The sequence below is a fragment of the Micropterus salmoides genome, unplaced genomic scaffold, assembly GCF_014851395.1.
Source record: "Micropterus salmoides isolate LMB-PRFRI ecotype aquatic unplaced genomic scaffold, ASM1485139v1 Ms_hic_scaffold_13, whole genome shotgun sequence".
Classification (NCBI taxonomy): Eukaryota; Metazoa; Chordata; class Actinopteri; order Centrarchiformes; family Centrarchidae; genus Micropterus; species Micropterus salmoides.
In genome coordinates this window covers 19,473,530-19,488,817 of record NW_024040374.1, presented here as the reverse complement: position 1 = coordinate 19,488,817, position 15,288 = coordinate 19,473,530, and the positions used below count along the sequence as shown (strand labels likewise).

Below are 15,288 nucleotides of genomic sequence, written 5' to 3'. Positions count from 1 at the left end.
CCACTGGCACAGGGCCACATTTTCAATGTGCTCCCCAGCAAGAGAACTGGAAGTCCTCTTACAGACATGTTTGTCCTGTGTAACGTATGTTGATGTCCACGATTGACATTAGAGATATGGCCTCATCCAGTTAATAGTGAACACTTTTTGATGTTTTCCCCAAATCCTATGACAATTTACCAACATTATTATGAGATTAGTGGTTACGTCTTATGAGATTATGATATATATATATATATATATATATATATATATATATTAGAGAAGTACTTTGAAATGATGATTATTAACAATTTGAAGGCCCAGTGCTCCCAGTCCTACCATTTTTTTTTTTTTTTTTTAAACACATACTGCATATAGATGTGGACAATAACTCAAACAAAAACTTCTGATCGGGTGGCTTTGCATTTCCTTCAGGTTCTTTAAGGACCTAGCGACTGGCTTGGGGCGACACTCCACAGATACTGTAGACAACCAAAAGTGGTGATGATGCTGTGACATAATTGAAAGAAGGAAAGCTGATTCTGTTCTCTGCTGGCCCGATAGCCCGTGCAGTTGCCTACAGTGAACCAAGCTGCTGTTCAGATGGACTCCACACAGGCAAAACAAGCAATGATATGGATGAAAGAAGGACCCCAATTGGCCTGGACTATGTTCGCAGGACTGTACAGGTGGAGGTAAGAGACCTGATATTAATTAATGACACTTGATAGAGAAGACTGCTTTATGTATTGTATTTATTCTGCATTATCTTAGAATTTTGTTGAGATAATCTGTCTGAACCTTTTTTATTTGGGTTTTTTTTTTTCTGTATCCCACTTTTCCTCTTCCTCTCACTCTCCTTGTAGCCAGAAGGCCTGCCCAGAGAATACACCTACAGTGTCTTCTTCTGTCCTAATGGTCAGTGTGTATATATTTTCCTGATACTAATTTTAATAAAAGACATAGACATAGTTTTCTTGCTGTGTTCTCTCCCTTATTACTTTCTTAAATTGATTTATGCACAGTGTCAATACTGTAAAATTCACTAAGTGCCTGAGTGTATTTAATATGCCCATTCTCAGAGAGAATCCACATTTCCACCCCCAACAAGTATGAGTATCAGTATGTGAAAAAGCCGGCCAAGATGAACCAGTTCCAGGTGGCAGTGAAGACCCACAACAATGCCCATTTTGCCCTCTCTGCCAGTCCCCACGACAGTGCGGAGATGCTAGAGATCGTACTTGGGGGGAGGCAAAACACTCGCTCCTGGATCTCCTTGGGCAAGATGGGCGAGCCACTGGTCAGTGCCTCCACACCAGGTCTCCTCTCCTGGGACGAGTTCCGCAGCTTCTGGATCAGTTGGAAGGGAGGCGTGGTACAGGTACAGACATAAAAGAACTGTGGAAGAAAATGTTGTTCCATATAAATTAAGATGTCTAAAGCTTTAGATACACAGCTTCCTTCTCCAGTACTCAGGCTCCAGTGGTTAGATGAATATATGTATTGGTTTAGTGTGGTAGATTTGCAAAAATTGATCGACTGTTGAGCGGGTGAACAGATGAGCACATAGAATGATGAAATATCCTGCATTGACAAGTGCAACAGATTTGTTTTCAGATCATAAGTGGATGCTCCAACATAAAGAGAAGAAAGAAAAAAAGACTAAGCAGGCAATGAGGTCTGTGTGTTAGGAGGACTGGCGCCACTTTTACTGGCGTGCCTTTCTGTAAGGTCACGCTTAACAGGCTGACGTCACTGAGGACACTCAGTGATCCATGGCCTGGTGCTCGCATGGCACTCTCTGGCTGGCATGCTACTCCCTAGCCCCAGCATTAGACTCGCACCATTCACCAAAGGCAGCAGTTAAAAGCATATTACAGTCCAATAGGATGCATTTATTTTTGGGGGCGATGGTGGCATTTTTGGTTGGATGAGCTGTGGGGCTCTCCCTCACATGGTCTTTAATGGTTTAATATGATTACGCAATGAAACTCAAGTACCAGGGAGGAAATATGCTCTACATGGGTCTGTTTATAAGTTTGTGTTTGTGCTTGTGTGTGGGAGGTGAGTGAATCACACTGGCATCACCAACACTTGGCAGAGGGAAAGTAGTGCTCAGTATGAGGGAGTCCAAAAAAAGCACCAGTTGCTTTCTAAAGTGGGTTTACTGTTTTGTAATGGTTTCTTGTTGACTGCTATCTATTTGTGTTGTGATTCTTACAGGGAGCAGTTGTAGTATAACCAAAAAACACAAACAAATGCAAATGACAGATGGACTGTTGAGATGTTACCTTCAGCCTGTTTGCATTATTCTCTCCAGGTGGGCCATGGTTTACATGCATCCAATGAATCAGTGATCCTCCAGTGGACAGGCCAATTCGCTGGACAGGTTTGACTCTATTTTTTTGGCATTTATATACTAGTTGCAATAATTTATCTTTAGAAAAAAATAAAAAAATAATTTGTTTGTTTATCCAGGTGCGCCACATAGGCTTCTCAACAGGCTGGGGCTCAGTTGGGGAGTTTAAGATCTGGAGGAAGGAAGACTCTGATGAGAACCACAATGAGGCCTTCACTCTGGGGGTCCCACACAACATGGTGCCTGGATCTGAGAGGGCCACTGCATTTATGATTGGTAAACTTTTTTTATGTGTACATATAGGTATTATTGTGTGTAAGAAACAATTACATAGCTATTATTTTTACTATTGTATCTACATCCGTAAAGCTTTAGCTTATATCTTTAAGATTACATTTGACTGAAACCAAAATACATTTTACAATGTGAATAAATACTGTCTGTGTGTATGTGTGCACCTGTATCAGGGGATGTGATGGGGCCAACTCTTAATAACCTGGACAAGCTGTTGCGGTTGCCCTTTGGATGTGGGGAGCAGAACATGATCCACTTTGCCCCCAATGTCTTTGTTCTCAAGTACCTGCAGAAGACAAGACAGCTTAGCCCAGAGGTTGAGAATGAAGCAACTGACTACCTGCTACAAGGTAAAGAAACTGCAAACCAACCACATTCTGGCACTCCCCTTTTTGTAAGAAGTTTTACATGTGCATGTCAGGGAAATATTGGTTTGAGTTTTGTACACTTTACTATTGGCTACTTTTGACTCTGATAATCAGTCTTTTTATAATTTGTTGTACGAATGTACTCACTGTAATGTGGTTTCGATAAGATGTTCTCCAAATGTTTAAAATGTAAAGATATCCATTAGAAGCTGAGTATCAGGACTACGATGAGCTAGCCTGGGAACCAGACCTATCTGCTAGCTCATGTTTTATTTTCTCTGGCAGATGCCTTTCATCGCCCTCCCGTTCAGCCGATCTGGTCCGTGTCGGGCCAGTCACAACCATTTACCTAATAGATGAGTGCCGCACAACCCGGTACCTTGCCCTTGGCATCATGCCCCCACCTCATTTTGGGTGAAAGCATCCCCTCTAAGCAGCCAGAGTCCGCACTGATATTGAGGAATTTTGTTTTGTGCCTTAAATGTTACTAAAATCACACATCCCATCAAACTGTAAACTAAATTTGGCATGTAATGTTGAGGCTAACGTTAAGTTGCTGCAGTTGCACTGCAGAGTTTGGGAACAGGCAGGTGAAGTGTTTTGTTTAGTACCTATGTTTCAACCAGGGGAAAAGCCTGCTTACTGCAGACAGTGCTAGCGAGCTACCGGTTAGCTAACTAAACCCTTTTGTTACAGGCTAACATTAGGCTTTTGTTGATAAGAAAGATGTGTTTTCCATACTTCGACAGGATTTGTAATTGTTTAATTTACCAGCTGATCCCGCTGGTCACATTTCGTTGCTCTGATTGATTATAGGTCTATCCAATTGTGTCCAGAGGCATTTTGGTCTGCACCCATTGATAACACCCCTTGGAAATCGAAAATGAACTGAGAGGTGAGGTTCCAGACTAATTCCCATTTGCGAATTGGTCTGGCGATGTCAGGCTAACCAAGACCTCTTAATTCATACAAAATTGTTATCTTGGACTACTTGTTTTGGACAAACCTGATTCAGTGATCCAATATTTGAACCTGAGATCACCTTCAGTATCACAGATTACACCTGTCTGGGCCACTGGTCAGATAACTGACGACACGTCCATCCAAAGATGCGCTGCATTCCCAAAATGCTGCTGACCTCCAATTAGCCAGCAGCAATTTAAGCAGAGGAAACAAAAGCGTCCATTAAGCCCTCAGAGTGTGCCGTGCTGAACAAGTCAAATCCCTTCTGACTCGACTGTGAGCAAAGTGACGTAATGCTGAGCAGAAGGAATGTTTTCTAATTGTTGGCAAGTTGTATAGTGTTGTTGGGTTTTCTGGGAACTATTGGAGTTCAGTTTACCCTGGATAATGGATTTTGTTTTTTGGAACTGTGGATTTCATGTCTGAGGAGCATTGGTCTGGCTGGCACTAAATACTCTGAAACATGGATTGGAACATGAAGCTGGATACTCAGAGTTACCCAGACCAATCCTTTCTCCACTCACCCTAATAAAGAATCATCATCAGTAACACTCACTAGACTTTTTTAAATTTTTAACCAGGGACAGGCCATTGATTATAAAACAGTTGTGTTCAAGCCTTGGACAGGTGGCAAGGCTCAATACTTGTTCTAACCATTCTGACTTTTGAAAAGACATTCCCCTCCCCAGAAGTCTTACACCAATTTTTGTTGAGGAGACTCTTGAGGAGATTTTTTATATGTGTAAGGAAATTCAGGATCCCAGAAAAATTCAAATGTGGAGGAGAAAAATGTAGTAGTTTTTACAGATTTCGTTTTTACACTCCAGTCATTTTGCTGCATTAAAAGTGGGAATTCAGCTACTGGACTGTACAGTAACAAACCAAATGTTCATGTTCCATATTAACCAAAAGTTGTGGTCAAATGACACATTTTCACAGTTTCTCTATTATACTGTAATTGCACAATTGCAATGACCAGTGCAAAGTGCTTCAACTTACAAGGGCATGTCCAAACACACTTGGTATCTTGGTACATATATGCAGGCACAGCTTCCTCTGCACAAAAGAAGTTCAACATGCCTCATTTAATTTTCATGCAGCTTATTACACCCTTCTTACCAGTTTTGTACCACAGGCACTATGCAAAGCATGAAAATACCAAATGTATGGCTAAAGGGCATTCCAAGGTCAGGAAAATATCATGTCTTTGCACCACCTGTAAAATATAGCCCAGAGTTCAGTCTCACCTTGTTGCTCCTCGTATTCTGCCTTAACTTCACGTATCACATTATGAAATAACATGTTTCAAAAAGGTTACTTTAAAATAATTTTACTCTTACTATATCATTAGTTTAGCTCTTGCAGTGTACATTTATCCCATTACATACAGTTTGTGAGGATCCTATGGAATGCTCATATCTTAATATCTGCATTTATGGATAGAGAAAAAGTTCAGTTGGAGCTCCTACAGACTTGACAGGTTCTGTACAACCTGAAAAAGTGTGTAAATAATTTTGGTAATTTCTCAGTAATTTTGAGGCTCTCCCACCACCTATCTCATTCTTTATTCTTATCCAGGCTACCAGAGACAACTGACCTACAAACGGCAGGACGGAGCCTACAGTGCCTTTGGAGAAAGGGATTCCTCTGGCAGTATGTGGTAAGTCACTGTAGGTGTAGCTGTTAAAGTTTACACAACTCATACCAGCTTAGAGGTAGCCACATTCTTCAGCTTTAACTGGGACATAGGTTGCTGGCCAAAGCAATGAAGTTTTTATCTTAGAACGCTGTGCGCAAATTAATCCATTCCTGTTGATGTGTTTAAATCACTGGTGAGTGTTTATTCAATGTTTACACTCCTTGGGGGCAGGCAGAACCATCTCATGGTATTTATAAAACTGAAATCAATGCTCTCAATGGGGAGCTCCACTACTTGTGATTTGATGCCCACGCACAATGTACATACCTCTGGTTGATTTATGAGCTAAGGTGGGTATTATGATTTTTAATAGAGCGAACACTGTGAAACAGCAGGTTCCATAAATGACAGAGAATCATAAACAAACTACATAAGTGGGTCCCTGAGGGAGGCAAAGCTGTCAAGATTTATTTGCAGTTAATCAGGGTTCATATCCGTGACACTGAGTGGACCCATGCTGCTTTGGCCCCACAGACGAGCTCTTAATGCCACTATTGGAGACAGTGTTATAAGTTGTCTGGACCCACTTCACCAAATGGCTCTCTACATTTTTTTTTGACATGGCCTAGAAAATAAAAGTGGAGCATACCTCTTAATGACTCACTACCTGGATGTAATTGGTAACATTAAACTGCCATGGAAACCATGAACTCTTCCTGTGTTGACTGTGAGAGGATATGAGGATGTAACAGGCAGTGGTTTGGAGTTTTCTTTGGCGCCCCAGGCAACAAGTGTGGATTGTGGGCACAACTCAGATGGTGAACCTTCAGTAAACCTGCATCAGACACTTTATGAATCTATCAACAACGTGTTCGCATCCAAAACAAGCCCGGCTTTTGTTTTAGTTCCAGAGTTCACAAGCAGAGCAGCGCACTAACTGCCTGCTTAAAAGCAGCCGTAATGTGGTGTTAATGTATTCCAGCTTATAAAAATGTATCTGAGTGGAAATTGACAGGATCTAATGAAAAGACTGAACATAATGGCAAGGACTGGCAGTAATGATTGCTGTGCTGGATGTTGCTGATTCCAAGGCTGTTAACACCACACAGAGTGGGTTGAAAGTTCACTGACTTAATGTAATTCAGAAGCAGGGTGACAGTGACGAGGAATGATAAGGGTGATAAGTATTTAAGGGGTAAAAAGCATGTAATCCCCGGCTCTTTGTCAATTGATGTTGAATGAGAACTACTATTTTGCTAACACAGAAATGCAGAATTAAGGGCACAGTATTGCATGGAGGTTTGGAAGTAGCCCTTTTAAGTATATGCCAAACTGTAAACCTTATCTTACCGGTAACCTTTATTCCATACTTTAAGTATAAATTGGGATTTGTATTTTGTAATGTTCCCTTCCATCTTCAACCATTATCATCAGCAAGCCTCATGAGGTTACAGTATATCACTCACAAACAACATCCCAGCCCACCATTCTCAGTGTGAACCTTCATACCCTGTTTGAGAATACCAGCCCAACGTGACATGCATATTGATGTGCATACACCTCAACTCTCTCTCAAACCTAGTTAAAACAACAACTTTCTAATAAAGGAAGCCCTCATTTTTCCATATGCATTTCAATTTGAGCAGAACAGAGAATTTGAACAGAGAAAGCTGAAGTCACCGCTAAACTAAAAAATGCTTTTAAGAAACTTATCACAAATTTGCTTACATAATTACTTTTAAGAGTGGGGCAGTTGTTTTTTTTTCATTTTCTCTGACACTCTTAGTCTGTGGATCTACAAGTTGAGGCTGGCATGGCATTTGTGTCTGCCCAAAGACTGATCTGACAGCGTTAGCGGGGTTGGGGGGCTGAATACCAGAGATTGAAAGAACTGATATCTGCTGCTGTATTAACCTAGTAGCTATTTCCAGTCTTGTGCCTTTCTTTCCTTATAGCTTGGTTATAGAGCCATTGAAGAGGTGTGTATTTATAAATATAACGCTATCTATAGTTTATATAAGTTTACCAAATATGAAGCCATTTGTCACAAAGTCACAAAGCTATCATCCACAGAGACTCCAATTCTTAGAGATGGAAATACATCCACCAAATGGAAGTAAAGAAATTATCAGCCACAGCCATACATTTGCTAACATTTTACTGGTGATTTAATTTACCAGTTTGGTTGCAATAGTAGCAGCAGTAGCACCTAATACATCATTTCAGCTTCAGCAACCTCAGGGCAGCTATCGCCACCGCTAACCCTAACCCGTCGTTAATAATATATTGGCTTAATTATGTTTAATCTAAGTTTAAGTGATATACATGTGGATGCTTTCCAGATTAATCCACCAGCAATGTCTCATGAATTAAAGGCAAAACGACTTAAACAGGAGTGGATAACACTTTCTCCAAGTCCAACTCACAAAGCACACCCATGTATTGTGGTTTTAACATTAACATTTAATCTTTGGAGCATGGTGCTGGATATGGGTAGCTCAGAGAGGGGATTTGGAAGTGGGAAGTCAGAAAACAGGAGAAAGAATAAGGGAGGGGGAGAATCCGGAGCGAGTGACCCCAGCCAAGGGCCGAGTGGTGGAAGTGAGCCTGTCTAGTGCTTCCTTCCTTCCCCTTACTAAATCAGATTTACGCTTTCCAATACCTTTCCCCAGGGCCCGACATTTAAAGCCAGTGACACAATATTAACATTATAAAAATTCCAACAGGCTTGCGGCTTCATCCCTAGTTTTGTCTCTGGGGAGGAATAACATCCAGGTTCCAGCCAGAGAAGATTTAATGTTTCGCTTTATGAGAGCAAGGTTATTTTTTTCCTACTCATCTCCCCTGGTACTCTTTTTTTGGATTGTGCTCTCACTTACGAGCTGTGTTGAGAAACTAGAGCACGAGATGTTTGTTTATTCCTTCATTTCCATCTTGTGTTTCTTTTTATGGTAACCTGCTTGCCTCATCCTATAAGTCAGTTGTGGTCACGGGTGCTGCAATGGAATGTCTTGCTGTCATCGAGGAGTTGTTGGCCAAAGACTGCAGCTTTTGACCACTACTAGGAGGTCTGTTGTTTATGGATGAGTGTGTGTTTATTAGTTCAGCCGTGTCCCCCAGTGCTGACCTTGGCCTTTCTCCTTGGTTCCCCTGGTCCTTCTCCACCGTGGCCCACTAAAACCACAGATCATAAACTTTCAGTTGCTCTCCCAGGCCAGCCAGATTCACAACCTTCGTCTCTGGGATCCGTGTTTGTATAAGTTGCAGAATGCTTTTGGGGAATCTCCAACATACATACAGAAGGATACATGTTTGGCATGTGTCCTATTTCACATTCTCAATGGCACAGCTGTCACATCCTGTAGCGCTGATCAAACCCTGCCACACCCATCTGTTCCCCTCCTCACTTCCTTTATGTTTTCCATTTCCTCAGATCCATCTATACATACCAGTCCTTTCTCCCTCTATCTTTGACAAAAACATCCCTCCATACATTCTTCTCTATCAGTCACCACTCCCACTCTGTTGACAGACTGAAAGAGTGTGACTGGTTGGAAAACTTCTCTGTTGAAGAAGTGATGGCTGTCAAACTTTTGATCGTTAAGTGTTTTTAAGGATCTGCCAGCACATGTTTTAAAGGATCCTGGATATCTCCCCTTTCTTTTCTCCTTCCCCTTTACTTCCCCTCACCCATCTTTCTGTCTCACCCCTCCAACTCCATTTCTCCTTCATCTAGGTTGACAGCATTTGTGCTGAAGTCCTTTGCTCAGTCTCGTGGTTTCATCTTCATTGACCCCGAGGAGCTTCGTGCGGCAAAGGCCTGGCTCATCAAACATCAGCGAGATGATGGCTCCTTCCCCGCCATGGGGCGCATCCTCAACAAAGACCTGCAGGTAAGCTTGTGTCTTGGTGGATGTGGGGTGGGCGTGAAGTTAAAAGCAGGAACAACAATGGATACGACACTGTCTTAAGTCCAAATTACATTATATCATGAAGGAGCGATCAAGATGAAGAGGAGGGACTGCTAATTAAATGACAGTTCTATCCTACGATATTTTAAACTTATTGTATGAATGTACATCCCTTTGTATAATTATGTTGTCAGTGTGTTTGTGTGTCACGTGAAAGCTTATTTTGTCAGACCTCCATCTAATCAAGTTTAAGAAGGCCTGGACAAATTTATGCTCAAAACTGCTGGGCAAAATAACCAAAAATATTTACACTGGGGGGAAACTGAAAGCTGTAATTTAGTAACATACTTCGTATTGCCTCCAGAATTTGTGTGATTTAATGAGATGAATTTTTAGATGAAATATTCTTCAGACTTTTGTGAGTTTTTACGAGATGGAGGTCTCTACGACATGGAATTTACTGAAAGCCAATGTTTCCTTTTGTCCACAGGGAGGGATCCATGGGAAGATTTCACTTACAGCTTATGTGGTGGCAGCTCTTTTGGAGACGGGGATAACCACCGAGGTAAGCAGTCCAATAAAATAACATGTCACTCCTCATTGTTTAATGTTAACAAGCCCAGTAAAAAGTCCAAATGTTCCACTTTGTCTGGTCTGTCACTTTCAGCAGATGCAGTGGTGAAAGAAAAAAAAACTCATGATGTCAGCAAGTTAAAAAGAGCAAGTAATTTTATCAACAATAGAAACACACAGTGTGCTACCTGTCCCCCTTGAACTACTTACTCCTGTAGCCCATCCAGCAAAGCCTGAGCTGAATTTAAGTACAGGTCGTGTGTGGACGTATCTCTGCATTCCTGAAAGTTGTGAAGATGGATGTGCTGGCAGTCAGCCTTCTCATATTTGTTATGCCCCAGTGCTGCTAATGTAATAGCTAATCATGTTTTGGACTACATCAAAAGATTTAGGCTGACGTGCAGAGACACTTACGTTCTGTGAAAGACACCGCGGTTGCATTCCACCCTATCTTCTTTCTGCTTTTTCCCAATTTACTCTCTGTTTTTCTTTACTCCCTCACTAATAGCTATCTTCAATAACCCTTCTGTCGCTTTCAGCAGGTATTTCTGCCTCTGGAGCTATAGAGTCTGGATCTATGAGGTTAACATTATTATTATTATTATTATATTATTATTACAGCTACTGTTACTATTATTTTACATATAGGTTTTGCTTGAGGTTTCAGCCTGTTAAAAGGCAGTTTTTGCTGCTCATGGTGGGAAGTGTGTTGGGTCCCTGTAAATAATAGTAAAAAAAAAAGTAATACAATACAGTAGTACAGTCTAGACCTGATCTACACGAAAAGTGCAATGAGATAACTTCTCTTCAATCACCAAAAGATGCGGGAATGGTAGAGTTGTAACCTAATTTTGCAAAATCTTGCTCAGCATGTATTGCTTACTCTGGCAATAGGACGGTGATTGTTTTTGTCTTTTAGCATTTCCTCTCCCTGGCTCCTCTCCATCTATCCGCCTCCCTCTGCTATCTATTCTTCTGAGAGTCTGTCCTTTTACAAGTGATAAAAATTGAAAAGGAATCCTTTACATCAAAGCAGAACCTTCAACCCCCCTCCAATTTCACTTAATTAAAAGATGACTGCTGCAATTATAGTGAGTGGCTCTGGAGGCCTATCATCTCAGGGATGAGAGGGAAGGTCACATCTGCATGGGATGAAAGTCAACTCTTAACTTTTTAATGGCCAAAATGAATGTTTATTCAATAACTCCAACTGAGCAGAAGAGACGGTTGTGGGTTTGGACAAGGCAGCCTCTAAACAGCTGAAGACTGAAAGAGATGATGATGGGGTGTGTGTGTGTGTGTGTGTGTGTGTGTGTGTGTGTAAAAGGTATGCCAAAGGTCAGGTCATCGAGGAGGAATGAACACAGTGGGGAAATTAGCAGCAGAGACTATAGAATTACTGCCAATTTGGATGTTGAAAACTTCACACTTCACAAATACTACTAAAGAGTTCAAAAGATTCAAATACTCTTTTTCACTAACGGGAGAAGACATATATATAAATTGGCTCAGGCATGTAAAATTGCTTGCAAATATCCCACTAACTAGACTAAATTCAGACAATTCAAGCTACAATTCCTCTGTCAAGCCATGGATCATTACTAATATCACATGTTCATTTATGTTTTTATGTCCTGTCTGGTCCAGGAAGAGAAGGTAGCAGTGACCAAGGCCAAGGATTTCCTGGAGAGCAACACCTACTCTGCTGATGACCCTTACACCACGGCACTGTCTGCATACGCGTTGGCTCTGCTACGTAGCCCTTACGCCCCGCTGGCTCTGCGCCACCTCAACCACATGGCCATCACACAAGGTACTACCACACTCATCACTATGAACAGGTCACTTGAGGTGGACCATTACACGACCACCACCAGCTTGAAACGTCGATACAAGGCAGGATGAATCCGTGCTTTCATGTTGTTTACGCCAAATTCTGACCCTACCATCTGAACTTTGCAGCTGAAATTAAGATTAATCAGGCCAGGCAATGTTTTTCCAATATTCTACTGTCTAATTTTGGTGAGCCTGTGTGAATTGTAGCCTCAGTTTCCTGTCCTTAGCTGACGAGAGTGGCACCCAGTGTTGTCTTCTGCTGCTGTAGCCCATCTGCTTCAAGGTTCAACATGTTGTGCATTCAGAGATGGTATTCTCCATACCTTGGATGTAACAAGTGGTTATTTAAGTTGCCTGGCTGTCATCTCGAACCAGTCTGCCCATTCTCCTCTGACCTCTGAAATCAACAAGGCATTTTCGTCCACACAACTGCCGCTCACTGGATATTTTCCCTTTTTTGGACCGTTCACTGTAAACCCTAGAGATGGTTGTGCGTGAAAAATCAGAGTAGATCAACAGTTTCTGAAATATTCGGACCGCCTGTCTGGAACCAACAACCATGCCACATTCAAAGTCACTGAAATGCTCTTTCTGATGCTCGGTTTAAACTTCAGCAAGTTGTCTTGACAACGTCTGCATGCCTAAATGCATTGAGTTGCTGCCATGTGATAGGCTAATCAGCTATTTGTGTTAACAAGAAATTGAGCAGGTGCTCAAGTTAACACGAGCAAGTACCTAAAAAAGTGTCCGGTGAGTGTAAATAGCGTATTTCTTTGATCAGATGTTTGCAACAGCACAAACCTGTTACATATGTATAGGTAAAGCCTCCTGTCCTAAGGCTGATTGCAGTTTAAACAAACAACTGTGGAGGAGGCTGCTGTAGTCCTCAGCAGTAGTTCTATCAACTCCTCCCTTTCCCCTTCTGTTTCTTATCTCACTGTTGGTTTCCTTTGGCCATTTCCTTCTCTTCCTCTTGACAGAATCTTTCTGCAAGTTTTGGCAGATTTGACAGTGTTTAGGGGAATACAAAAATGTTCTTACTTGATCACAATAATTTTATTCCCAAAGTACAATGAAGGCACAGGGCTTGGTTGCATAGTTGCTGAAAGATTCAGGCAATTAGGATATTGATACAATGAGTCATATGATACAGGATGCCTCCCCTGCGCCCTCTCTGTCTTTATCTCACTTTGTCTGTCGTTGTAGATGGACTCACCCACTGGAGTCTGACTGGCAGCACCATGACAGATGAAGACACTTTCATGGGCTTCAGCGATGGCCTCTCTCAGTCAGGTATACTGCACAACTATTACATTTAATATGTCCTAGCTAATAGAGATATAGGAGGAGACCTTACAAGACTGTTAATTACAGTATTATAATTAGCTGTGTCTGATTCCTGTCATCCTCTCGGCTGATTTTCCAAAATAATCAGAATCCAAACAAGGATCTTCCTAATTAATTCTTGTTTGTTCCCAGTGGTGTCAGCAGAGGTGGAGATGACAGCCTACGGTCTTCTGACCTACACCCTCCTAGGGGATGTGGCTTCTGCCCTGCCTGTGGTCAAATGGCTCTCCCAGCAGAGGAATGCCTTGGGTGGCTTCTCCTCCACACAGGTAGCCACTTGAAGCACCATCATTCCATCCATCCATCGTCAACCGCTTATCCTGCATACAGGGTCGCGGGGGGCTGGAGCCAATCCCAGCTTACATCGGGCGAAAGGCGGGGTACACCCTGGACAGGTCGCCAGTCAATCGCAGGGCACACCATCATTCCTTGATCCAATAAAATTTTTTTTTGTTTTTTTTAAAACACAGTTTTCCTAGTTGTTCTCTTTTTGGTTAAAACAGCAGTTAGTTTAAAATGACAACTCTATACTGAAACTGATATTACTGAAAATAAGCTATTACTACTAACGATAAGATATATTTTGTCATTCCCAAGACTCAAGTGTGAAGTAGATTTTTCTTAAACCCTTGTACAGGACACGTGTGTAGCTCTGCAGGCTCTGTCGGAGTACGCCATCCTGTCCTATGTAGGAGGGGTCAACCTCACCATCTCACTGGCCTCTACCAACCTCGACTTCCAGGAGACCTTTGAACTCAACAGGGACAACAAGAAACTCCTTCAGAGTGCCAAGGTAATCATGGAAACAATGATTTAATAACAATTATTCTGTTATGGCAAGTGTGCTCCTCAGTGTTTGATTGTCTAGGTTCACAGAGCTTTATCATCATTAATTGTCAATGATTGCCATTACTTCAGAGGGGGCATTTCATCCAACAAACTTTTCCCTCTTTATTACAGTGATTGATGAGTAACTATGTACCAGAGCCACACTCTGGCATTAAACATTAATGTGTTTCTATGCCTGGCTGTTGAGTAGCCAGAACCTTTTCATACTGCCAAACCAAATCAGGCTGAAATGGGATTGATTTCCCAAAAGCACCTTGTTGGTCTGTTGATTTAATAACTGTGTTTTATGGGCCTGTTTGCCCACACGTTACAAACTTTGACAGTGTGGGCACGAACCACCTTGGCCGGGGCACTGTGGTGTAAGGTCGTTGCTGCTGTGTGTGTAGAAGTGCTCCATAAGTCAGCCAGAGTTGTTCAGGTGAGAGTGCAGTACGTTCTCTGTGCCGGGCATGTTCCTCTGCTGTGATTAGTTGTGTCAGCTTAATTGGGGCAATTAAGGCCTGCTGGTTAGTAGCCAGGGAACCACTAGTGGCGGTGCTGCAGCCTACAGCATTCATTCACTTGATAAATGACTCATTCACCTCACCCTGCACCCTCTGACTCGCTTTGTTTTTGTTCTTTCTTCTGTCTGTCTCTCTCTCTTTTCAGATCCCCAGTATCCCCACAGGCCTTTTTGTCAGTGCTAAAGGAGAAGGCTGCTGTCTCATGCAGGTATTGTAGTACTCACACAAACAGACACATTTGCAGTCCTGAACATTGCCCAGAAAGGAATTGTAATGATTACTTCATCAGCGCACAGCATGAATCTGGAGGTACAGGAGAGTCAGTTGCAGTTGCCACATAAAGCCCAAATTCCTCTCTGTAAATTGGAGTAATCTGATAGAGTTCAGCTAGCTGTTTTGCAATGTGTTGATTTACTCATTCCCGTTGATTCCTGTGGTCCCCTGGACAAGATGTTGTTTACTTCCTACTTTGTCAAATACAAACAAAAAACCCCTTTCATAAGCAGTAGGAGTCATTTTTCCACTTTGGTGAATGATATTCTGTCCTCTGTTCTTATCACCCATGTTTAAATATTTGTCTGCTTTAAAATTAAACATGGCATCAATGGAAAAAGCATGTGTGACCAAAGATGTTTACGGCCCCATTTTTGGAAACCTGTATTTG

General features: G+C 41.9%; 1 protein-coding gene across 1 annotated transcript in view; it reads left to right on the top strand.

Annotated features, from left to right (window-relative positions):
* cpamd8 (C3 and PZP like alpha-2-macroglobulin domain containing 8) overlaps window positions 1–15,288 on the top strand; it is a 43,216-nt gene that overhangs the window by 16,212 nt on the left and 11,716 nt on the right. Inside the window, 14 exon segments of the mRNA XM_038716014.1 lie at window positions 547–677; window positions 849–900; window positions 1,065–1,363; window positions 2,303–2,371; window positions 2,461–2,617; window positions 2,809–2,985; window positions 5,545–5,626; window positions 9,342–9,498; window positions 10,007–10,081; window positions 11,737–11,902; window positions 13,132–13,218; window positions 13,405–13,541; window positions 13,910–14,065; window positions 14,770–14,832. Coding sequence (XP_038571942.1) covers window positions 547–677; window positions 849–900; window positions 1,065–1,363; window positions 2,303–2,371; window positions 2,461–2,617; window positions 2,809–2,985; window positions 5,545–5,626; window positions 9,342–9,498; window positions 10,007–10,081; window positions 11,737–11,902; window positions 13,132–13,218; window positions 13,405–13,541; window positions 13,910–14,065; window positions 14,770–14,832 — 1,808 coding nt within the window.